General features: G+C 61.0%; 1 protein-coding gene across 1 annotated transcript; it reads left to right on the forward strand.

Annotated features, from left to right (window-relative positions):
• The first annotated feature begins 2,624 nt into the window (after positions 1-2,624).
• Positions 2,625-24,861, forward strand: CRB2 (crumbs cell polarity complex component 2). Its single transcript, XM_065879613.1, has 13 exons — positions 2,625-2,718; positions 9,043-9,366; positions 11,743-11,938; positions 12,069-12,208; positions 12,704-12,889; positions 13,064-13,177; positions 17,252-18,124; positions 18,214-18,722; positions 19,301-19,466; positions 20,249-21,032; positions 21,817-21,933; positions 22,562-22,679; positions 24,637-24,861. Exons 1-13 carry the CDS (start codon positions 2,625-2,627, stop codon positions 24,859-24,861), a joined length of 3,846 nt encoding a protein of 1,281 aa, XP_065735685.1.

Consider the following 24,861-nt stretch of genomic DNA (forward strand, 5'->3'; position numbering starts at 1 on the left):
CATAAGGCTGGTGGGCACCTGCCCCAGGGCTGGCTGCCCTTGACCAGGGAGCAGGCAGCAAATAATTCCTGAGTTGAATGGAGCACAGTTAGTCAACCTACAGTCAGAGGCTGGGGAGGGAAAAGGGGTGGCATTGGGCAGCCCCCAGGTCGAATCCCACCCCTGCACTGATTAGCTGTGGGACCCTGAGCAGCCAATCTCACCTCCCCCAACCTCAGTTTCCTCATCTGTAAAATGGGGTCAATGCTGACCTTGCAGCGTCGTTGAGGAGGTAAGATGAGATTATGCTGGCTTCCTTTCCACTTCCTCAGCCCCACCCCCAGGTCGGGAGGACGGGGGAAGTGGACTCTCCTGAGGGACCACCTTCTCAGAGGGGCTGGCCCACTCTTACTGTCTCTTCTCCAGATCCAGGCTGGGAGGTGCGTCAGGATGATCGGCCCTGTCTAACCTCAGTCCTGCCTGCCGCCCACCTGACTCCCGGGCCCCTCCTTCCCGCTCACTTGTTTCCTCCTGCGGATGCAGTTTAGTTCCCGCATCCCTCCCTCAGTGTCCTCATCGCTCGCCTGGGTGCCCCACAGACCTCGCAGGACACTCCCAGTTCTGGCCACAAGGTGGCGCGTGGCGGCTGCAGGACCCGGGCAGGGGGCAGGGGGCGGGGCTTGGAAGGAGAGCTCAGGCGCCCTTCTGACCTCGGAGCTCATTGTAAAAACGTGGGTGTTTGTGTCTGTGTATCCAGAGACCCAGGGGGCTGTGGGAGCCTCGTGGTCCTCCTGTTTTCCGCTTGGGGCTGCCTGGATCTCTGAGAAGCAGAATAAAGAGAACTTGCACTGCTGCTTAAACTCATCATCACCCCCACGTTACAGATGAGGAAAGTGAGGCCCAGAAAAGGGATTCACGTGCTGGAGTCACTCCCTAGTCAGTGGTGGAGCTGGGCTCAAACCTGGATCTATTCGGCTGATGAGACTGTGCTTTTCCCAACAGAGTGGCGAGGGGCCGCCACGTGGAGGGGGATGGGCTCCTGGTATATGTGAGAGGCAGGGAATTAAAGGTGATTTGGGAGTATGGGGAGCTCCAGAAACCAAGAAGCAACTCCTACCCCAGAAGGACCAAGACTGGAGGGTGGAGATGGAGCAGGGATGTGGACAAGGGGTCCACCCAGGCCTTTGGTGTCCTCTCTGAGCACTTCCCCAGCATTGGAGAACCAGCGCCGCTGCCTATGCCCTGTGTGACGCCCACTCTTCCCTTCCTGGAAGTTCCACGGGCCGTTGCCCATCCCTCAAGCTCAGCCTGGAGCTCCACCAATTTACTCAGTTCTGTCTCTCCAGACTGTGCCCTCGAGGTGTCAGGGACACATCCAGAGCCCAGCATAGGGCCTGGGTGGCCTGAGTCCATGGTCACTGAATTGTGCCAAACAGGCACAGGGGCCAGCTGCTCATTTCAGGAAGTCCTTTCAGCAAGGGGATTCTCCTTTCACTGGAGCTGAGGGCAGTGGAAGAATGGGCTGTTTTTTGATGTTGTAGTGCCTTTGAGATGACCTAGATTCCTGGGCCCAGGTCCCCGCAAGAACTCCTCCTCTCCGCCCAAACAACATTTCCCTCTCCAGCCTGGAGCAAGCAAACATCAAGTGCAGCAGGAGACTGTAAGGTTAGACAACAAGAAGGACTTCCCAGCCAGCGGAGAGGGAAAGCTTGCTGCTTAGTGAGAGCTGCCAGTTCCATAGAATGGGCTGCCTTGGATCGTTATGAGGTTTTTGGAGTTGTAAACAGCAAAGGCAGAAGATCTAGGCCAAAGGGGAGAAGTAGAAGAGACTCAGTTTGGCGGTTGAAGGGATGGTGAGGGTCGGGGGAGCCGGGGGGCCTCATCCTGAGGGCGGGGGTGAGAGGGGCTGTGTGGGGCAGTGTGGGGCCCGTGGGAGTGAAGAGGTGGGGTGGGACTGAGGGACATGGAGGTGAGGAGCAGCCAGGAGCTCGCAGTGGATTGAACGTGGGGAGTGGGGAGCGAGGCGTCAGCTGCAGGGGGTGCTGGAGGGGGTTTGCGGGGGAGGCGGGATGCCTTCTCAGGTGGGCAGCCCTGGGAGGGAGCAGGCAGGGAGGAACAAGCTGAGTGGGAGGGGCTGGGGCTTCCAGTAGAGAGGAGGTGGGAGGGGAGCTCGGGCTGGGCTGGGGAGGGAGGCCTGGGCTAAGAGAAGATGGGGGTGGGCAGGGTGGGATCACGGACGACTTGGGAGTGGCTGGTATCATCTGGTGAGAAGAACAGCCCCCAGAACAGAAATGTCTATGAGGAGGCTGAGGCAGCAGGACCTGAGAGGTGGGAGGAAAAGGGGGGGAGGTCAGGAGGGAGAGAAGGGTGGGCCCTTGGACAAGGTCAGACACATGGGGGCCCCCAAGGCCTCATCTGGAGTCTGGAGCCCTGGGCTTGGGGAGCGGGCTGGGTCAGACCCCTCCTCTAGACCCTACTCAAGGTGGAGCCGCCTGGGAGGGCGGGGTGGGGAGGGGGAGGGGAGGGGGAGGGGCAGGCGGGAGGGGCCGGGCCTCTGTCCACGGCATTAGTGCTGGTTGGAGGGAGACGGGGGTGTGGAGCCAGCCAGGCCGCCCGTTCCCACAGCCGCCGAGCAAAGCGCTGCCATGGCGCTGGCCCGGCCTGGGACCCGGGACCCCAGGCCCCCGGCCCCTCTCCTGCTGCTGCTGCTCGGGGGCTCTGCCCTCGCCCTCCCGGTCGGTGAGTTGGGGGCCGAGCCTTGGGGGACCCAGGGCAGCACCCCAGGCCGTGGGGTGTCCGTGTGGGTGCCGGGCCCGACTGCAGGGTGCAGGGGGGTGCGCATCTGGGGGCCACTGGAGCTTGCGTGGTCACGGGGGACTTTGTGGGGGGACCGCCACCGGCCGGGGTCCGGGTAATGGGTGGGCCGTGTGTCTTGGAGGGGTGTTGGGCTGGGCTGTTCTGGCCTGTGAGGCCCGAGTCTGGGGGCTCTCATGTGAGTTGTGGGCAGGTTATGGGCTGTGGGCTGTAGGCACGTCTAAGCTGTGAGGCTGGGCAGCTGTCCCGCGCGAGCCAGGGGTTGTGTCTGAGGCTCTGTGCGTGTGGTGGGCTATATCCCAGCGCGAGTTGCGGGGTGCAACTTACTGAGTGGGTTGAACTGTGTCCTTGCTCTCGACACGGGGACGTGGGGTGGGGGCAGCAGACCCCAGCCCAGTGGATTGGGGTGGAGAAGAGGGAAGGAGACCCAGGGCTTCTGCCTGCATCCCCTCCGTTTGGCGATCACCCTGCCTGCACTGCGGGGCTGGGGGTGCTCTGGCGCCCCTGGGGAGTGGCTGGGCATCTGGGAACACATGTGTCCACCGCTGCCCCCTCCCCGCCCCCCAGCGTTCCCAGATCAAGCTGAAAGGGCTTCGTGAAGCCAGACCCCGTTCACCAAGAGGTTTTTGCTTTTGTCCAAGTGGATTCACGTGTGCGCCGGCCTGGAATTCTTCCTGGGGGGTCTGGGGATGCTTTGTCTTGGTCACTATAGCTACGGGGCCAGGCCTGGGAAGTCCTGTGCAGGAGGGCGGCCTGGGCCCCGCTGCAGCGGGGGAGCCCCCACCTCCTCAGAGTCCCAGGATGTGGGTCCAACCTCTCAGGCCCCTCCCTGGGGCCTTCCTCAGCCTCTCGCGTGGCCCGGCTCACAAAACCTTCGTCTCCTCTCCGCAGGGCCCTTGTGGAGGACAAGGCCCCTGTTTTGCAAGGGAGGAAACTGAGGCTCAGGGAAGGATGGGGGCTTACAAGCTGGGCCCCTGAGGCAAACCAAAGAGGAGCTGGGGGCCTGCTCTCTGCACAAGGGGCATGAAACCCTTGTGCAGCGCTGTCCCCTACTGTACAGTGCACACACACGTGCACTGCCCCCACACCAGCACAGTGGTGTGGCCTGTACAAGGGCACACAGAGGCGCGTGTAGACCCGCCACACACGCACTCGAGCACACACACCTAGCTGTACGTGACACGGGCCTGCACACAGGTGTGCACTCACACTCAGATGTACCTTCACATGAACCTGTGGCAAAGTGAACACCAAGTAGACGGATGCTACCGAAGGGAGCGGACGCTGATGTACACACTCACCCGCCCGCAGCCCTGCTGGGATTCCCAGGACCAGCCTTTCCCCCTGCAATGTTGGCACAGGGAGCCCCCTCCCTGGGGATCCCCGAAAGCTGGGGTGCGGTGCTATGGGTATGAACATTTCTGGATGCCAGGACCCAAGCCCTGACTGCCCAGAGGAGTTGGGCCAGGGATGATGTCACTTGAAAAGTAATTTCCATTCCAGAGGGGATGGGGGTTCTGGATGCCCTGGGCCCCTGGCTCTGCTGCCCACCCCTGCCAGGCCCTGAGCGGGGCCCCTCCCTCCTGGGCCTAGTCTGCCACAAAGGCCCGGCTGGTTGCTAGGAGAGCGCCAAGCATCTTGGAGCACAATGGGGCACTTCGGGGCTCTCACATCCTTCCCGGCCGCCTGCACACCAGGGAGCCCAGCTGACAAAGGGGCAGCAAGTCCAGCCCCCAAGTCCGGCCCCTCCTCCAGCCAGAGCTGGGTGGGGGCTTGCAGGACAGAGGCAGGGAGCAGGGAGCCACACACAAATGCTCTAACGTCAGGATTTGTTGGATAGTCAGTGTTTGCCCCAAGTAAAGATCTGTTGGCAAGTGAATAATACCATCAGCCTGTACGTGCTGCTCCTGGACTAACATGGTCGAACTTAATTCTCACAACAGCCCTATGAAGTCGACTCTGATACCCCCAGCTTACAGAGGAGGAAAGCGAGGCCCAGAGAGGGTCAGTAACTTGCCCAGAGTCACAGCTTGTGTGTGGCAGGGCCAGGATTTCACAGGCGCCTATGGGACCAGCCTATGTAAAGTCACATCTCCTCTCTGTGCTTCTGTCTAAAGGGGGCAAACCAGCTCACTCTGAGGGCTGCTACAAGAATCCGATACGAAAATGCAGCAGTTCTCCAACTTAGGTTTGGCATGGAATCCCGTTTCAAAGGAAATTTTAGAAAGGAGCCGGAAGCCACTAATAGTTAAAAGTGGCCTGCTGGGGTGGCAGGCCTGGGAACCCATCTGCCCGGTCTCACGCCCATTCCAGGAAGTGCCTCCATGGCCCCAGCCCTCTGAGACCATGGTCTGGAAACATTGGAATTTGCCAACGCCAGGCAAAGGGTAGGCAGTGGATCCGCGACAGCTATTGTGGGGCTTACCAAAATTATGTCTTTTAACCTCAGGTGATAAACATTTTTGTGAAAGACTATTCCAAACTCTGCTGCCTTATTAGAGGCATGTTAGCCCCTTCCCGATGGCTCTGCCCCAGCTGTGCTGCATTGATATTCAGTCCTACCCTTGGGGCCTCGTGCTATTAGGTGGGCAGTTTTTTCCCTATGCCAGAAGCACATCTTATGGGATCTTGGGTGGCTTCTCAGATGTATTCTCTTTTTTGCCTTGTCAAGATGAGAAGCTTTACAAAATCCACCCTCAGCAAACACTTCTCATTAGTCGTTGGCAGTTCTCATTAGGCCTGTTACAAGTGCAAATAAAGTAGGAGTAACTAGGCACGGAGTGAAGCCTGAAGCACCGTGCAACTGCTAGCAGCTGGATCTGGATAGACATAGAAGACTGCCCGCTCTGCCCAGGCTGACATTGGAACCTTCACTCTCAGGCAAGCCTTCTGAGAGACTCATTCAGTGCCTGGGGGAGGCTGGGCTAGAATGCTCTAAAATGACAATACATGGGTGGCAATTTAGAGTTTGCAAAGTGGGAATTTCACATGCATTGGGAGATGTGGACTTCACAGAAGTCTGGAAATGATCTGCTTCTTAGTTTTTTGAGGAATGATCCTGGGCAAGTTTATCAACCTCTCTGAGTTAGAGAAACAGTTTTCTTACTGGCACCCACCTTTTCCAGTTTGAATCAAACACAATAATGTAATAATAGATGCAAGATGTGTAGCACAGCTACACGTGCACTCACGAAATGGTTCCTGTTATTATAATCCTGTCCTTTCCATGAAGAAAATTCTCTTGCCGGAGGTGGGTTCTGGGCCTTCCCAGGGCAGGGCAGCAGGTCCAAGGGGAGGGGCGGGTGTCCGTTAATCCTTCCCCCGCCAGGTCGTCCCAGGCAGCCTGAGAGGTCAGGAGGGATTTGTAAAGATAAGCACAGGCCCCTCGTCACCCTGGCAACAGGCCACGCCCCTCCAGCCAGGCTGGGAAGGCCCCTTCTCCATCCTGCCATCTTCACCTCTCCTCCCCTCAGCCCTGGGCTAGCCAGGCCTCCTGGGCTCGCTCCCTGGAGGCAGAGAGCCCAAGGTCAGTGCTTGTTCCCAGGCCTCAACGTGCAAAGGAGTCCCCAGGGAGCATGTTGCAATGCAGATTCTTGGGCCCCACGCCCAAGTGTTCTGCATCTCTGGGTCTGGAGTGGGGCCCAGGAATCCGTATCCTTTATATAGGTCCTGGGGTGATTCTGGAACCCCCAGAGTGGAGGCTCTGGAGCAGTGAGACCTGGGTTTGGATTCCAGCCCCTCCTAGGGAACTGTGAAGTCGCTTATCTCTGAGCCTCACTTTCCTCAACTGTAAAAAATGAATGATAGCTCTATCCACCCCCTAAGGTAACTGTGAAGACAGAGATTACACAAGAGAGACGGCTGTGCCTCCCATGCAGGCTTCTGGCACCACTGCAGGCCTCCTAGGGCAGACAGCTCCCTCCCTCTCTGCCTGCAGGAACTCCTTCCTCCAATGGGGCTGGGCTCGGCCTCCTGGGGCTCCATCCTACAGGGTCATGGCCCACCTGCTCCCACAGTGATGAAGCACCTTCCCCTGTCCCCACAAGTGCTGCCTCCTCAGCCTGCTCTGAATCAGGGGCAAAGCTCCAGACTGGGGTGGGGTCCCTCGGGTCACACAGATGAGGGGTGGCGCTTGCTGGGATTAAACGAAGGGCCTGTTGGCATAGGACCCAACAGCCAGGGCCCTTCAAGTGGGAGCTGTGGCCACTGTGCTGCCCCTCCCGAGTGTGCTGGGTCCAGGGACCCTGACTGTAATGGCCAGAGCCCTCACTGAAGGCCCGCTGGTGCCAGGGCTTCACTCACGTTCCCTCAGTGGCCCCTCACAACACTCACAAGGCGGGCACTGTTCACACCCCAGATACAAGCCGGGTCTGATGCCCAAAACTGTGTCCTTTCCCAAGGAAGCCTGATCCACTCACCCCCATCAGAGCATCTCCCCCTCCCAATCAGACCATCTTCCCACCCACATCGGACTATTTAGCCCTGGAGGACCAGGCTCTATACTGGTCCGCCACCATGGCTCAGGGTGGGAAGAAGAAAGACAAGCTGCCCATAAGCCCCTCAGAGAGGCCCAGATGGCCCCTGCCCTCACTGATGAGACCAGGCTTGGGGGAGGGGAGCTGTGGGCAGAGAGGGTCTGTGGAGCCCAGAGCCCTAGAAGGTTATCTTGGCCTGACAGTGTTTCAGACCCTCTGTCCCCTTGCCACACACCTGGCCCTGGGTGGGTGCTTGCCCCGACCCCCTCTTGGTGAGAATCTTGGAGAGTGAGCCCATGTTGAGCTGTACCAGGTGCTTTGGGAGCTGAGTGGTGGGGCTGACAGCTGGGCTCTCTCCCTGGGTCCATCGGTCGGTCGGTACCTCTGTCTCCCTGTCCCCCATCCTGCTTGGCCCTGGCTGGCAAGGGTGGGGGCTGGCTGGTGGACAGCCCTGCCTGGTGGAATGTGGATGACGCCTGAGAGGCTGTCGAGCCTTATCTGGGGGGGGGGTCTTCGCTGGGTGGGGGAGGGGAGGCACAGGGCCCGAAGCTGTTCCGGGGCCTGGTTAGTGTCTGGTTGACAACCTGGGTGGGGGAGGGGCACCTCTCGGAGCCCCAGGTCCGTCTGAGGTGCCTCCTTCTCGCGGGCGGCTCCCGTTCCTCCATCACTTACTGAGTTCCTACCCCGAGTGGGCACTTGACTGCCGTCCCTGAGGCTCTCAATCCTTCCGTATCCTACGAGGCACATACTATTATTAACCCTCTTCAGATTGGGGAACGAAGCCTCAGTAGGAGAAATGACTTGCCCAAGGTCTCATAGCTTGTTGGCCGAGTGGGGATTTGAACCCAGGGCTGTCTGACTTCAAGGCTTCAAAAGTTCTTACGCTGGCATGACACTGACAGGCTCTTAACAAGGGAGGGTGGGAGGGAGGTGGGCTCCAGATCAGGAGATGACCCTTTAAGTGAGGGAGCTCTGCCTTGTGGAGATGTCGCAGTGGCTGGAGCCGGGAGTTCAGTCGGCTGGTCTCAATACCTGCCCTGAACCCTGTGACCCCGGCCAGTCTGGCCACTCACACTTGCTGATGGCGGCGGATACTGTGAGGGCCAGGGATCCTCTGAGAAGTTCCCAGGCCAGCAGGGCCAGGAGGGGAGGAGGGGTGGAGGGGAGAGAGGGGCCTTTGAAGTCCTCCATCTCCAGTTTCACGCAGGGATGGAGTTACCAGACCCCCAGCGGAAGCAGTGGAGTGGGCAGTGGGAGGAGACACCCTCCTGGGAGGGAGCAGGCCGGGGATCCCCTCCCCAGGTGGGGCTGGAGCACACAGACAGACCCTGAGGGCTAAGCCAGCACGAACTTGCTGTGTGACCTCAGGCAAGTCCTCACTTTCACTCTGGAGCCTGGATCCGCTCTCTTGTAAAATGGGCCTGACAGGGCCTGCTTCCGAGGGGCGCTGCGCGGGGCTGCACTGACACCGTGGAGCGAAAAGCTCACAGGGTTAGTGGGCGTCTGCTCACTAATCCCTCCCCGGGGAGCCAGGCATCCCGGGTCCTATTTCCCTGCTTTGGAGGCACCCCTGAAACCATTCCCAGTTCTGGGTGCAGATGCATGCAGCCTGCTGGCACCTGGTGTGTAGACCCCCTGGCGCTCCCTGCGTCCTCCTGAGTACTGACGGAGCCCTGCTGCTGACTCTGGGGTCTGGGGATGGGCCTGGGTGTGGGGAGGCGAGTGTCCTGGTAGCCCCCGTCCACCCTGCCCAGCCAGTTTCCTCTCTCTACAGGAACGGCGCCTTCGGACCCCCCGGGTGCCTGTGCCTCAGACCCATGTGCTCCAGGGACCGAGTGCCAGGCTACAGAGAACGGTGGCTACACCTGCGGGCCCCTGGAGCCCCGGGGCTGTGCCAGTCAGCCATGCCACCACGGCGCTCTGTGTGTGCCCCAGGCTCCAGACCCCAGTGGCTTCCGCTGCTACTGCGTGCCCGGATTCCAGGGCCCACGCTGTGAGCTGGACATCGATGAGTGTGCGTCCCGGCCCTGCCACCACGGGGCCACCTGCCACAACCTGGCCGATCGCTACGAGTGCCACTGCCCCCTCGGCTATGCGGGTAATGGCCCCAGCTCTTCCCAGAAGCGTGTGTGATGTCGACCCCATCAGTGGCTCAGAGTTGTCAAATCACGAATTCAGCTTTGACCTTAGAGGAGAGACACCCCCAGGCATCCTGGCAGCTCTAGGGTGTACCCACTCTTGGGCATGCTGCGGAATTAATGCTTCTCGGGCTAACCTGGCAGCTCTGGATAAGAGTGTGATGAGCGAGCGCTGGCACGGCGCCTGGCACACTACAGACACTGGACAAGTGTCATTTCAGTCCCTTGTAGGGTTCAGGTGGTGCTGGTAGTGGAGACACCCCTCAGGCATCTCTGGGACTAGAGTGTAGATATGCCTGGCTTGGCTTTAACGAGGACACATCTAGATAGACAGTACTTCTAGCATCGACTCACTCCAGACCCGTCAGGCTGTAGCACAGACATCCTCTGGTGGCTCGTCTGATGGTTCTGGAGCACGATACCCCGGTATGGTTCAGGTTGTCAGGTGGACCCTCTCCCCTGGGGGGCGGGAGCCCCCAGAGTTCCTGCATAGAGACACTGGTGGACTTGCTCAAATTGTAACGTAGATGTACCCCCAGGGATCTCTGCTGTCTTGAGGGGGACAGTTCCCTCCTCCAGGGTATGGCCCTGTCCCAGTCCCATCCACCCTCCAAGGCGAGAGCATCCTGGAGCAACTGCCTGGAAGTCAGGAAGGAGGGCGCAGCTAGGGACAGGTCTGGGAGCGAGGCTAGGTCTAGGGCAGCTGGGAGCCTGCAGTGTGGACACTCCAGGTTCTATTCAACCCTGAATTCAGATGACTCTCTCTGAGGGCAGAGGGCAGTCTGAGGTCACCTCAGAGTAAGAGGTACAGACTTGGGGGCTGGGCTCCAGGAGAGGGGGCATAGAGTGGAGAGATGGATCTCAGCACACAGATGAAAATGAACTTTGGAAACGGGTTCCATGTACCTTTCTCATCATTTGAGAGTTCAGGTGTCTGGATAGATTAGTTGTGGATGTGTGAGTAGGTCACGTAAAGGCCTCTGTGTCTGCCAGTATCCACGGGTGTCTGGGATCCCTGAATGCGTTTGTGGGAAAGTCTGTGTGTGGGTGCCAGCAGGTGTGTGCGTGCCCAGATGTGCGGTGCTCAGACACTTTGGGTAATGCTTTCTGGGTGAGTTGTGGATGTGAGTGGGGGCAGCGTCTGCTGTGATTCATTTCCTCCTCCTTCCCTTCCTAGCCAGGCGGGGGAGGTTGGGATTCCAGGCGGCCTGGGCCTGGCTCCCCCTGGCACAGAGGGTGGGAGTGGGGCTGGGTCACAGGAAGGAGGGCCCCTGTTTTGTGCTCACTGAGCCAGGAAGGGGGGAAGGTTCCAGCTGGAGCCAGCTGGGTCCCCAGACCCCCACGACCAATCCCACTTAGGGGGTAGAGGCAGGGCCACTGGAGTGTACAATGACAAGCGGGCTCCACGATGTGCTCGGGCAGTACATTTCCAAACCCTGAGATCCTCCATCTTCCTTCATCTCCACAGCCCCTCCCCTGAGAGCCTTCCAACCGTCTTAGTTTTACCCAGGACTGAGAGGGTTCCCAAGACACAGGACTTCCAGTTGTAAAAGCAAGACAGTGCAGGGAAAGCCTGAAGGAGTTGGCTACCTTGGTCCAGCATCTCCCACCGGGTATGCCCCTCCTTGCTGGGGTCCCTCCTTACACCCTCCACAAAAAGCCAGCAGAGAGAAATGTAGAGAGGACTATATATCAGCTGCTTAAAACTTTTAGGATAAGCTCGGATTGTGTTACTTGGCCCCCAAGGCTTGACACTCCCCACTCCTGACCCACCTACTTCACTCTCCCCTTTGCTCCCGGACCCTCCATGCACCCCTGCCCTAGGGCATCATGCCCCTGCCCCAAGCAGGTCTTCACCAATAGTCTCTCTGGAGAGACTTACAGTCTCTCTGGAATCCAACTGCCCACACAGCCCCCTATCCTAGTCTAGCGAATGCCCCCTCATCCTTCAAGTCTCTTCTTCCAAGAAGCCTTCCCTGACTCTCAATACCCCAGGCTAAGACCCTGCCTCTTGCTGTCACAGCATCTAGCACGTACCCACTGCTGAGCTTATCAAAAGTAAAAATCAGTCCTCATTTACGTAATATTGACCTAATCCCCATCTCCTGGGCTAGACTGGTATGAGCTCAAGGGGGCAGGGATGTCTGTGTTGTTTCAACCCCACTGTTATTGCTGGCGCAAGAAACACCTGCTCTGGATGAATGGAACAACGGATTCTCTCTTTGGATCCTGACGTTCCGCTTCTGGTCAGTCTGGAGCAGGTTTCGGGTCAGCCTGGCTCGGCCTCATTCGCGCTCCCTCTGGGCGGCCATCTCTCTGTCTCGGTCCCTGTCCAGGCGTGACCTGCGAGGCGGAGGTGGACGAGTGTGCCTCGGCGCCCTGCCTGCACGGGGGCTCGTGCTTGGACGGCTTGGGCTCCTACCGCTGCGTGTGCGCGCCGGGCTTCGGGGGCGCCAGCTGCCAGCTGGACCTGGACGAGTGCCAGAGCCAGCCGTGCGTGCACGGGGGCGTATGCCACGACCTGGTCAACGGGTGAGCGGGCGCCCGGGTGCCGTCAAGCGGTGAGGCTGCGCGGTGGGCGGCGGGGTGGGGGGCGCGATGGAGACAGAGGGAGCTGGAGGTTCGGGCACGTGCTCAGCTCCGGTCGCGCGCCCCCCTGCAGGTTCCGGTGCGACTGCGCGGACACGGGCTACGAGGGCGCGCGCTGCGAGCAGGAGGTGCTGGAGTGCGCGTCGGCGCCCTGCGCGAACAACGCGTCCTGCCTCGAGGGCCTCGGGAGCTTCCGCTGCCTCTGCTGGCCAGGTGTGTGTGCGCGTGCGCGAGAGCGTGTGCGCGTGCGCGCCCGCACGCCCAGGGGGGCGGGGGCTCAGGCTAAGGAGGGCTGCCCTGGGACAACCTGGCCGTGGGCACACACCCTGAGTGGACTAAGCCAAGTGTGTGCCTGTGACTGCAACTTCTCTGAGCCTCAGTTTCCTGATCTGCTAAACAGGGCTAATCACAGCACCTGCTCCTGGGCTGTTCTGAGGAGAGTAAGAAGGTGTAGCGCCCATCAAGCCTTGGTACAGGGCCCCGCACGTGCAGAGCGCTCAGTAATGCTAGTAATAACAGTAACACGATGCTGACGCTGGTGAAGCCTGCACTGGTCGTTCCTACCCCCTCAGTGTGTCCCTCCCTCGGAATATCCGTGACCATATCTGAGCTGTTGTCCCCGCCTGGCCCTGGGTTGGCCTGGCAGCAGTGGAGGGGTGCTGCTTGGTGACCCCCTGTGACCTGACGCCCACCTGTGTGCGTCCCCAGGCTACAGCGGCGAGCGGTGCGAGGTGGATGAGGATGAATGTGCGGTGGGCCCCTGTCAGCACGGGGGCCAGTGCCTGCAGCGCTCCGACCCAACCCTCTATGGGGGCATCCAGGCCGCCTTCCCAGGAGCCTTCAGCTTCCGCCATGCTGCTGGCTTCCTGTGCCGCTGCCCTCTGGGCTTTGAGGGTGAGCTCCCTTCCCGGGAAGCAGGTCTGTAGTGTCCAGATGCGCGGGAGGGATGCCGAAGCTGGGTTCAAGCACCTCTCTCTGGCCTCAGTCTCCCTAGCTATAAGATGGGCCCTTTCCAGTTCCAGTCTGGCTCTGAGGGAGCTGTGGGAACCACAGCTGGGCTTCTTGCAGGGGACGACTGCAGTGTGGACGTGGACGAGTGTGCCTCACGGCCATGCCTCAGTGGAGGCCTCTGCCAGGACCTGCCCAATGGCTTCCAGTGCCACTGTTCAGATGGCTACACAGGTGCCTGGGGTGCGGTGGGCACTGGGGCAGGGCAAGGTCAGATGTGGTGGACCTGGGGCGAGAAGGTTCCTTCTGGCTGATGTGTGGAGGCTGGATTGATGGGGTCAAGGACATTAGGGAGGAGGTGGGTGTAGTGGCCAGGTGACAGGTAAGAGGACTGAGCTGGGACCTGGGCTTTGGAGGTGGGAGTGGGGGGAAAACCTTCTGGAGTGGAGGTTGAGAAATATTTATGAGGGGCACGCTACAGGCCCTGAGGGTTTTTCCAGGTGTGAGTGGGAGGTGTCAGGGATGCTGGCCGAGTTTCTGCCCTGGGTGACATTGGGTAGAGGATGGTGAGCTCAGCCTTGTCCATACTGAGCCTGACTGCCTGTGGAGCACCTACAGGGAGGAGCCTGGGTAGGGGCTGGTGATCTGGGGTCTGTGGCCCAGGAGAGGGGCCTGAGACTGGGGGTCCTGCAGCTGGAGTCTCAGGCAGCCAAGGTTATCCAGGAGAAAGTGTGGAGTGTTGGGCAGAGAGAGCCCTAGACACCTGACATCAAAGGGCTGGGCAGAGGCCGAGGGGCCTGCAGGGAGGACAGGGCAATTCGGCCAGGACAGAGGAGGTAAAAACGGTGGGTGTGTGGTGGAGGGAGTGTGATGGGGGTGTGTGTGGTGGAGGTGGAGGAAGTGTGGGGGGGGTGTGTGTAGTGGAGGTGGAGGGAGTATGGTTGGGGGTGTGTGGTGGAGGTGGAGGGAGTGTGGTGGGGGGTGGGGGGTGTGTGGTGGAGGGAGTGTGGTGGGGTGTGTGTGGTGGAGGTGGGGGGAGTGTGGTGGGGGGTGTGTGGTGGAGGTGGGGGGTGAGGTGGAGGGAGTGTAGTGGGGGGTGTGTGGTGTGTGGTGGAGGGAGTGTGGTGGGGGGAGTGTGGTGGAGGTGGGGGGAGTGTGGTGGTGGGGGCTGTGGTGGAGGTGGGGGGTGTGTGGTGGATTATGGGGGAGTGTGGTGGGGGGGTGTGGTGGAGGTGGAGGGAGTGTGGTGGGGGGTGTGTGGTGGAGGTGGGGGGTGAGGTGGAGGGAGTGTGGTAGGGGGTGTGTGGTGGAGGTGGGGGCAGTGTGGTTGGGGGTGTGTGGTGGAGGTGGGGGGAGTGTGGTGGGGGGGTGCAGTGGAGGTGGAGGAAGTGTGGTGGGGGGTGTGTAGTGGAGGTGGAGGGAGTATGGTTGGGGGTGTGTGGTGGAGGTGGGGGGTGAGGTGGAGGGAGTGTAGTGGGGGGTGTGTGGTGTGTGGTGGAGGGAGTGTGGTGGGGGGAGTGTGGTGGAGGTGGGGGGAGTGTGGTGGTGGGGGCTGTGGTGGAGGTGGGGGGTGTGTGGTGGATTATGGGGGAGTGTGGTGGGGGGTGTGGTGGAGGTGGAGGGAGTGTGGTGGGGGGTGTGTGGTGGAGGTGGGGGGTGAGGTGGAGGGAGTGTGGTGGGGGGTGTGTGGTGGAGGTGGGGGGAGTGTGGTTGGGGGTGTGTGGTGGAGGTGGAGGGAGTGTGGTCGGGGGTGTGTGGTGTGTGGTGGAGGGAGTGTGGTGGAGGTGGGGGGAGTGTGGTGGGGGGTGTGTGGTGTGTGGTGGAGGGAGTGTGGTGGGGGGTGTGTGGTGGAGGTTGGGGGTGTGTGTGGTGGGGTGTGTGGTGGAGGTGGAGGGAGTGTGGTAGGGGGAGTGTGGTGGAGGTAGGGGGAGTGTGGTGGTGGGGGCTGTGGTGGAGGTGGGGGGAGTGTGGTGGGGGGGAGTGTGGTGGAGGTGGGGGGAGTGTGGTGGAGGTGGGGGGAGTGTGGTGGTGGGGGCTGTGGTGGAGGTGGGGGGGTGTGGTGGATTATGGGGGAGTGTGGTGGACGGCGGGGGCTGTTATGGAAACCTGTGGGCAGTGTCTGGAGAAGGATGAGCTTGACCTTTGGAGAGCTGGGCACACCTTTGGGGTGTGCTGGGCAGGAGCTGGGCCTGTAGAAAGCCTCTCCCTGCCTTGGGTACAGAGGATGCGGAGACACACAGACACCCTTCCCTGCGGATACTGATGAACCCGAGGACCTCCTCACACAGCACGTAGTGTCCCTGCCCCCGCTGGAATGCCTGTGACGCTTCCCCCACACCCGCCCGCATTCCTGCTCCGACAAGCTGCCTCCTCTCCCTGGCACGGCTGCTGGGCACAGGCTCCCCTGCCTGGGGGAAGGAGGTGGTGATCACCACCGTCCCTTCCACGCTCACCCCCCAAAGGTGCTGGGGGCTCAGCATCCCACTTCTGGGTGGCCAAAACCTCTGGGCACCCTGAAAACCCATCTCCTGCCCCCATGGGCTGAGGTTCCTTGAGTCCTTGCCCACTCCCAGGCACAGTGCCCCAGAAACAGTGGCCTCGTGGGTGCCTGGCACACACTGGGCCCACTGCAGCATGCCCTGCATCTGCAGAGTATTCTCTGCATTGTTTTCCTCCTCACCAAAGCCCCACGAGGTAGGGTTCTAAATCCCCATCTTACAGATGAAGCCATAGAGGCTTTAGAGAGGGCGTGTCATCCCCCCAGGTTCGACAGTGTTGGCGGGAGCCCAGCTCCTCTCCAAGCTGAGCTCAGCTGATGGGTGGCAGGGAGGTCAGACCTCTGAGGTCAAGGACCTGGAGGGGGAACCCCGGCTGTGGGGCTGGTCCGCCCCCATCCTCCCTTGGGGTTGTGCTGGGCGAGGGGGAGGCCAGTGCCTGGCATTCCTGAGCCAGCTCTGAAGGAGGCGGCTGGCCAGGCGGGGAGCTCTGCTCCCCAGCCTTGGTGCCTGCCCACCACTCTCAGCCTGTCTGTGGGGAAATGCAATGGGGCTGCGGGCTCTGCGGACCTTCCTGGGGGTGTTGTGGCTCCTGGCAGGTATGCAGGGCTGGGGCCTTGGGCAGGGGGAGGTGGGACTGGCCGTTGGCAGGGGGAGGTGGGACTGGCCATCCCCAGAAGGAGGCGGTGGTGTTTGTGGGCTGACTGGGGCCAGGATTCAAATCCTGGTGGCTTCTCTGGGCTTGGGTTCCCCTGGCTGGGTTACATGGGCAGGGCTGGCCTCAGTGGTCTTGTGGAGGCTCTGGCTGAGCAGGGGTTGGGCTGTAGCCTCTTGACCCATGCTGGGGCCAGAGCACCTGGCGTGGGAGCCCCTGGAGGGGAGGGTGACCTCACAGCCAGTGCCAGGGCCCCAGGGCAGAGGGATGGGGGTGGGGGGTTAGAACCAGGGGCTACTCGAGTGCCACAGATGCATACATCCATCCCCACTCCCTCCTCCATTTCATCTCTCTGTCCACAAAGGCCATGCCAAGTCCTTTTCTGGGCACCAATGACATATCCAGGCCCCTGGAGGAGATCTCAGCTGAGTAAACAGATATTTTCAATACTGGGTTCTGGGGAGCTGTGCCTGGGAGTGGGCAAGGAGTTGGGAGTGACACAGCAGCTTGGAGTTGGGAGTCAGAGAAAGCCTTCTAGGGTACTGGCCATTTGAAGTTGGGCTTTGCAGGATGAGTCGGAGTTTGAAAGGCAGGATTAGGGAGAAGGAGGCATTCCAGAGAGAGCACTGAGAGCAAAGCCCCAGAGGCAGGACTTCCCAGGAAATGTCTGGAGGAACAGGCAGCTCAAGGTTTGCAGGGAGCAGGGCTGACATATGAACTCCTGGTAGGACCCAGGCCACGAGGAATCTCGAGTGCCAGGGTTAGTGATCGGACCTTAAGTAGCAGAGGAACCTGGCCAGGTGATGCTTTAGAAAGAGATCTCTGGCTACTTGTAGAGATGGATGATGGGGGCTGGTGAACTAGAGGACACTAGACTATGGCCTAGAGAGCTGGTGAGGCAGGGGAGGTGAGGTGGGAGGAAAGGGGGCATTGGAGAGTATTTAGGGGATTGAATCGACTCACAAGATATGGTAAAGGAAGGAGTACCTTGGATTCCAGCCTCTGGGGACTTCAGGGGACCTTGAGAAATCCTTTGGAAATTGGGAATGGGTTTGGTTGATAGATACTGAGGTCCCCGTCCCAAGAGGCAGCTAAGCTCTGGGTCAAGACTGTGCTTTTGGCCTTGGGTGCTGAGCCTTGGCCTGGTTTCTCCTGAAGGCCTGACATGTCAGGAAGATGTGGACGAATGCCTGTCGGAGCCCTGCCTCCATGGCGGGACCTGCGAAGACACCGTGGCGGGCTACATCTGTTGGTGCCCAGAGGCCTGGGGTGGACGTGACTGTTCCGTGCAGCTCATTGGCTGCCAAGGCCACACTTGTCCGCTGGCTGCCACCTGCATCCCCACCTTCCGGTCAGGGGTCCACAGTTACGCTTGCCGCTGCCCACCTGGTACCCATGGACCTTTCTGTGGCCAGAATACCACCTTCTCCGTTGTGGCTGGGAACCCTGTGCGGGCTTCGGTGCCAGCTGGTGGCTCCCCGAGTCTGGCACTGAGGTTTCGTACTACGATACCTGCTGGTGCTTTGGCCACTCGCTCTGATACTCAGGGCAGCTTGGAGCTGGCACTGGTGGAGACCACGCTTCAGGCCACACTCTGGAGCCACGGCAACAATGTGTGCATCTTGAGGCTGCTGGACCTGCCCCTAAACGACGGCCACTGGCACCGAGTGGAGGTGATGCTCCGCTCTGGGGTCCTGGAGATGCGGCTCTGGCACGAGGGCTGCCCTGCCCACCTCTGTGTGGCCTCCAGTCCTGTGGCCCCGCCTCCTACGGCTTCCCTGGCCCCGACGCCTGCTGGGTTCTGCTCCACGCAGCTGGGTGGTGTGGCCTTTACGGGCTGCCTCCAGGACGTGCACGTGGACGGGCACCTCCTCCTGCCCGAGGATCTCGGCGAGAATGTCCTCCTGGGCTGCGGGCGCCAGGAGCAGTGTCAGCCTCCGCCTTGTGCCCACGCAGGGGTCTGCGTGGACCTGTGGACTCACTTCCACTGTGACTGCCCCCGGCCCTATAGCGGTCCCACATGTGCTGATGGTGAGGAACGAGCCAGGTGGGCCCCAGGGCAGGGGCTGTGCCTGCACCCAGCCCACAGGCCTCATGCCCGGCACCCTCTCTCCCTGCAGAGGTTCCTGCTGCCACCTTTGGCTTGGGGGGCACCCTGAGCTCTGCCTCCTTCCTGCTCGACCAGCTGCCAGGCCCCAACCTCACCATGTCCTTCCTCCTCCGCACCCGAGAACGTGCTGGCCTTCTGCTCCAACTTGCCAACGATTCAGTAGCTGGCCTGACAGTGTTCCTGCGTGAGGGCCAGATCCGGGCTGAGGTGCTGGGCAGTCCTGCCCTGGTGCTTCCCGGGCGCTGGGATGATGGGCTCCGCCACCTGGTGACGCTCAGCTTTGGGCCTGATCAGCTGCAGGGCTTGGGGCAGCAGGTGCATGTGGGCGGGAGGCTCCTCCCTGCTGACGCCCAGCCCTGGGGTGGGCCCTTCCGAGGCTGCATTCAGGACCTGCGACTCAACAGCCTCCACCTCCCCTTCTTTCCACCGTTGCTGGAGAACTCCAGCCTGCCCAGTGTGCCGGGCAGCAGGCGGTCCTGGAACCTCACCATGGGCTGTGTCTCCGAGGACACGTGCAGTGTGAGTGCCACGGGGAAAGGGTGGGTCCTTTTTCCGGGATCCATCCTGCTTCGCTGGAGGTTAGCATGTCCTTCTACTGGTCAGGTCGGCACCAGGAGGTAGAGTGCCCACCCAAGGTCCCAGTGCTGGAAAGAGACAGAGCAGGGTTCACTTTCATCTCCTCTCTGGCCAGCTGCTCTTGCCCTATGGTAGTCTCCATACCTCTCCTCTCAGTCCTAATCTGAGACAGACACCCTGACCCAGGCAGAGGGCTGCCCAAGCCTTTCTGCGGGAGTTGCTTGGGGCACAGGGACACCCAGGTTCATGAACAAAGCACCAACCAGCTCTAGGATTGGAATAGCCTGGGTGTGAACTCTGGCTCCTCTATTTACTGGCTAGGTGACTCAGCAAGTGATTTCTCCTCTCTGAGCCTCAGTTTCCTCATCTGTAAAATGGGAACGCTAGTTACTTTTCTGTTTGTTTGTGAGGAGGTAATGTATCTGTACTAGGTGCTCAGTGAAGAACCGCTGCAAGGATGGTTATGGTGGGGCGATGCTAGCCCCAGGCCTGAGCCAGTCCCTGCCCTGATTCTCCTGCAGCCTCAGCCCTGTCTCAATGGTGGGACTTGCCTTGTCTCCTGGAATGACTTCCACTGCACCTGCCCTGTTAACTTCACTGGGCCCACATGTGCCCAGCAGCTGTGGTGTCCTGGCCAGCCCTGTCTCCCGCCTGCCACCTGTGAGGAGGTCCCTGATGGCTTTGTCTGTGAGTGCCTGCCCTGGAAAGCCCACATGCTGGGTGCTGGACACTCAAGCTGGGTTAGATCCCACCCCTGCCTTCAGGACTCAGAGACAGTGGACCAGGATGCCAACAGCCCCAGCCCAGTGTGGTTGGGCCACCGCATCCAGAAGGACAGGCTTTTTGGAGGAAGAGAGCACTTGCTAGGTTTTCAAGGACAAATAAGACTCTGACAGGGCACAGGGAAGGACATTTCAGGAAGGGGGCAAAGCATGTGCAAAGGCATAAGGTTTATAAGAACTGAAACACAAGTAGAGGTATCAGCGTTGCTAGGGTCCTTGAATGCTAGGCCAGGCAGCTTGGGACTTTTTGCCAAGGGCAATGGGGAGCCATGGGAGGACCAGCAGGAGAAGACCATGGTCAGCAGTTTTAAAAGATGACTGTGTTATAATATTAAATTGATTGCAGTGAAGAGTGAGCCACGGTGATGACACAGGGCCACTTCACTAAGGAGAGAAGGAGGCAGATTTTCCAAGGTGTTATCATTGCCTGGTCTGTGACCTGGAGGGCAGGGTGGGCACAGGAGGGTAGGTCTCCCCAGCCTGGAGCTGGTTCTTTGGCGGTAGAGAGTTATGAGGTGGGGGGAACGGTTCCTGGGATTAGATGATAGGTGGGTGTGTGTGCCCCCGCCCCCAGACCGCGGAGGTGGGGGGAACGGGGGTTGGCAGGCTGGTCCCCGCATCACCCAGGTGTGCTTGGGCTGGGCTGGGTACCGATAGGCCGTCCTCTGACTCTCTCTCTCCCTGCAGGTGTGGCTGAGGCCACGTTCCGCGAGGGACCCCCGGCGGAATTCAGCGGGCACAACGCGTCATCCGGGCGCGCGCTCAGCGGCCTCTCTCTGGCCTTCCGCACGCGCGACCCCGAGGCCGCGCTATTGCGCGCCGCGGGCGCCCCCAACACCGTCTGGCTGGCCGTACGCAACGGCTCGCTGGCGGCCGGCGTGCGCAGTGGCCCCGGCCTGCCCGGGGCGGTGCTGCCGGCGCCCGGGCCGCGCGTGGCCGACGGCGCCTGGCACCGCGTGCGCCTGGCCATGGAGCGCCCCGCGGCCTCCGCGTCGCGCTGGCTGCTGTGGCTGGACGGCGCGGCGACGCCCGTGGCGCTGCGGGGCCTGGCCAGCGACCTGGACTTCCTGCGCGGCCCGGGCGGCGCGCGCGTCCTGCTGGCCGAGAACTTCACGGGCTGCCTGGGCCGCGTGGCGCTCGGCGGCCTCCCGCTGCCCCTGGCAGGCCCGCGGCCCGACGCGGCCCCCGGCTTCCGGGAGCCCTTCTCGGCCTGGCCCGGAGCGCCGGTTCCGCGCCTTGGCTGCCGCGGTGCGCCCGTGTGTGTCCCCTCGCCCTGCCTGCATGGCGGCGTCTGCCGCGACCTCTTCGACGCCTTCGCCTGCGCCTGCGGCCTGGGCTGGGAGGGTCCGCGCTGCGAGGCCCGCGCCGACCCGTGTCGCTCAGCGCCCTGTGCCCGCGGCCGCTGCCTCACGCGCCCAGACGGCCGCTTCGAGTGCCGCTGCCCGCCTGGCTTCGCGGGCCCGCGCTGCCGGTGCGCACGGCCGGCCGGGGGGCGGCCTGGGTCCGAGGGGTCCGGCGTTTACGGGGCAGGGGTGGGGATCCCAGGGGCGGGGGGTGGGTCAGACTAGTCCGGAAGCCCGGGTGCGGATGTGCTGGTTCCGTGGGCCAGCCACGTCCCTTCTCTGAGCCACCGCGCTGTTATCTGTAACTTCGGAACAGCAGCCCCCTAGACTTGCCAGAAAAAATACAGGACACCCGGGTAAATTTGAATTTGAGATAACGCTGTCGTCTGGGGGTCGGGGTGGGGGAACCCCGAGCTAGTGTCGGAAGAAAGCCTAGAGGCTCTCCTGCTGAGCTGCCCACCACGGATGCCCTCCTTCGTCAGTCCCGTGGGATGGGGACAGGCAGAGATGGTCCGCGTCTTGACTGCTTCCCTTATTCAGTCTGGTCATGACTCCCCACTCCTTTCGGAGCCAAGCTTACGGAGTGGCAGAGGCCTGAATCCCCCTCTCTACGCAAAGAATGTCAGAATGTCAGGCTGCTCTTGCCCCCGGGGAGACTACTTACATTTCATCAGCTCCTCGGAGGACTCAGCCTCGAGGGTAGGGCTGGAGTCACAGAGTGGCAGCCCTATGTCCCACCCCTTCCACCCTAGAAACGGCTTCCAGGACTGACGGCAGGGTCTCCAGGAAGTGGCTCTTAATTCCTTGGATGACAATGCAGAGGCTCAGGTCACCTGAGTGACCCACGGGCGTGGGGGTGGGCCAGGTCCTAGGTGTCCTGTCCCCAGGCCAGCCTCTGTGCTTTCTCCTCAGGTTGCCTGTCCTGCCAGAGGAGTGCAGCCTGAATGTCACCTGCCTCAATGGTGGCCCGTGTGAGGGTGGGCCCCAGGGTGCCAACTGCAGCTGCCAGGAGAGCTTTGCTGGCCAGAGGTGGGTCTGGGGTCCAGGGGCCTGGGAGGTGGGCTGCTGAGTGTGGAGAGTCGGGCAGGGCGGGCCTCTGGATCCCCTCCAGCCAGGGCAGGTGAAGTGGGGTATGGATCCTTGCTCACCTTCTCAGCCCTCACTGTCGTCACAGTGCCAGACAGTGCACCTCTCTTGCTTAAATTCTTTCCCTTTGGGGCTTCCAAGACCATCCTGTGTTATGCAGACACCTGCTGGGAAGTAGTTGCCTGGTGGTGTTTCTTAGAGCTCCGTGCTCAGCCCACCTCGCACTCCTCCACCTGGGGAGACTGTAAAAATGCAGGTTCTGGGCCCACTCCAGACAGAGTCAGCATCCCTGGGCAGGTGGCTTTACACAGGCTCCCCCCGTGCTTCTGGTGGAGTGACAGTCATTCTGTCATGAATGCTGGGGTGAAGGGGCGTGGTAGGTGATGGAGATCGCTTTCAGCATCAGTCACCTGGCAGGGCCCAGCCAGGTAGGGACAGTGGATGAATGAGCTTTGATGCCAGTGTGTGTAGGGGGTGGGGGAGGGTTTGAGGAAGTAAACGAGCTGGGGGAACAAGAGGCAGCCTGGGAGGGAGCAGCTTTCTCAGCCCCACCCTTGTCCCTGCCTCCCAGGTGTCAGATCCCCTGTGAAGCCAACCCCTGCTTGAATGGCGGCACCTGCAGGACAGCTGGTGGGGTATATGAATGTATCTGCAGTGCAAGCTTCTCAGGCCAGTTCTGCGAAGTGGTGGTGAGTGATGCCCGAGGGGGTGGGTGCCCTGTTTTGGACTTTAGTGAGATGATGTTACGGGGGAGCGTATACAGCACCTGTGGAGCTGTTCCTGGGCCAGGCCTGTCACGGGGTCGGGGGGAGCAGGGAAAGGAGACTCAGGCTGCTTCCACACTCTCACACAGGAGGGGCCCCCAGCATTCCTCTGGGGGCTGCAGTGAAACAGCTGGGCTTTGCCAAGTCTGATCTGGGCCAGGATTCAGGGCCCACAGGATCTTGGAATTCTGGGATTTACGTTGGTGAATACGAGAGCCTGTAATTTCTCTTCTCTGGTGGTTTCTGAGCCACCAGAGAAGGAAGGAAGCTCCTAGAAGGAAGGATTCTAGAGTAGGAAGATGTGGGGAGCCCGGGATTCTGAGCCAGAGAAGGCTTGGGAAGGCTTGGCTGCCGTGAACGTAGCCCCTGACCCCAGGGAAGCTCAGCTGAGGAGGGGTCCGAATAGATGGGGGCCAGCCGGAAGCTTAAGCTTGAACCTCCCTCTGGCCCCCTCCCCACTAAGGGGCAGAACAGACTCTGCAGGCCCAGCGGGAAGTGAGCCCAGAGTGGGCGCAGCAGCAAGGAACGAAGCCTGGGGAGGAGCCTTGATCTCCACAGGCTTCTGGCGGCCTGGGTCATAAACCCTAAACCTCTCTGCTTCTGGGGAATGTTTCCTTTCAAGTTGAACTTTACAGCCGCTGGCACACATCACCCCCCCCCCGCCCCCCACCCCGTCCCCCGCCACCCTCCTCCTAGGGAGGAAATGACTTTACAGCTCCTCCTGAAGTGCCCAGGGCCGGAGCCTGGGGAGGGCCCATTCAGGGCTGGGATGAATTTTTCTCTACAGTCTTGGGCACCTTCCTCAGGGCTGGGGGCTGAGACTTGGGACCCAGGTCACAGTGGGCTGAGAAGTCTCATGGGACAGAGGGAGGGCCAGTGAATCTGAGGCCCTGGGCCTCTGCCCCCTGGAAGTCTATGATTCTGGAGCTTCAGAACTCCAGGTCTGTAGAAGCTTTGATGGGGGCATCCCGGTGTCTGTGACGAGCCAGAGAGGTGGTTTCCTGGGCCCCCAGAGCCTGGTCTGAGTGTCCGGGGTGGGTGGGGGCCCGCCCTGGTGGATTCTGAGCTCGCCAGCAGCCAGGTCGGCCTGCTGCAGCTCATGCCCTGCACGGGCCCCCTGGCTGGGGAGCCTCTCCTGCTACTGCCTGAGATGCCTCCCACTTGGGGGTTGAGCATGGTCTCCACAGACACTTAAAAACCCAGACTGCCCTTTGAGTTTGGGAGGGATCAGGTCCCATCACTTCAGATTGGGTGTTTATTGAGAGAGGCAGGGTGGCAGGGCTGGGCACTGAGGCCCACCTTGGCCAGTTGAAGGAAGGACCTTCAGCTGGAATTTGGGACTGAAGAATGGTGGTGTGAGCTGGGCATGGGCATGGCGTTGGGGGCGGACAGAGGGCAGTGCCAGTCCCGGCTTGACACCCACTAGTCATGTGTCTGGGGGGATCTGGGCAAAGCCTCTGTTTTCTCCTCTAATATTTATCGAGCGCCTACTGAACAGGCTCTGCTGTGCGTTTTGGGATACACGGGCAAACAAAATAAACCAAAGGTTCCTGTCCTCACGGAAGAAAGGGGGTGTCCTCGCTTCCGCTTCATCAGGTCATGTAAGGTTTACATGAATCCCACACTCGGTGCTGAGCTCCTAGTAGGCATTCAATAAATGTGTTTTCTCTCCTCCTAGCCAGAACCCCTTTGCTGTACAGGAATCCCCTTGTGGTGCCTCTAATAGGTAGCTCCCAGGCACTTGCTTGCATACCTCTGGGGCCAGGTCTCTCACTACCTCACAGGGAAGCCTCTGCTCAGCGATGCTTTTTCCTCTCCTCTGAAGGAACTGGGGGGTCTCCCCGCCCCCATGGTCTTAGGCGTGTTACTGCATCTCTTCCAGAAGGGCCTATCGCTGCCGCCGCCGTTCCCGCTGCTGGAGGTGGCAGTGCCTGCGGCCTGCGCCTGCCTCCTCCTCCTCCTCTTGGGGCTCCTCTCAGGGATCCTGGCGGCCAGAAAGCGCCGCCAGTCAGAGGGCACCTACAGCCCGAGCCAGCAGGAGGTGGCCGGAGCCCGGCTGGAGATGGACAGTGTCCTCAAGGTGCCACCCGAGGAGAGACTCATCTAG

This window comes from Phocoena phocoena, chromosome 6 (assembly GCF_963924675.1).
Source record: "Phocoena phocoena chromosome 6, mPhoPho1.1, whole genome shotgun sequence".
Taxonomy (NCBI): Eukaryota; Metazoa; Chordata; class Mammalia; order Artiodactyla; family Phocoenidae; genus Phocoena; species Phocoena phocoena.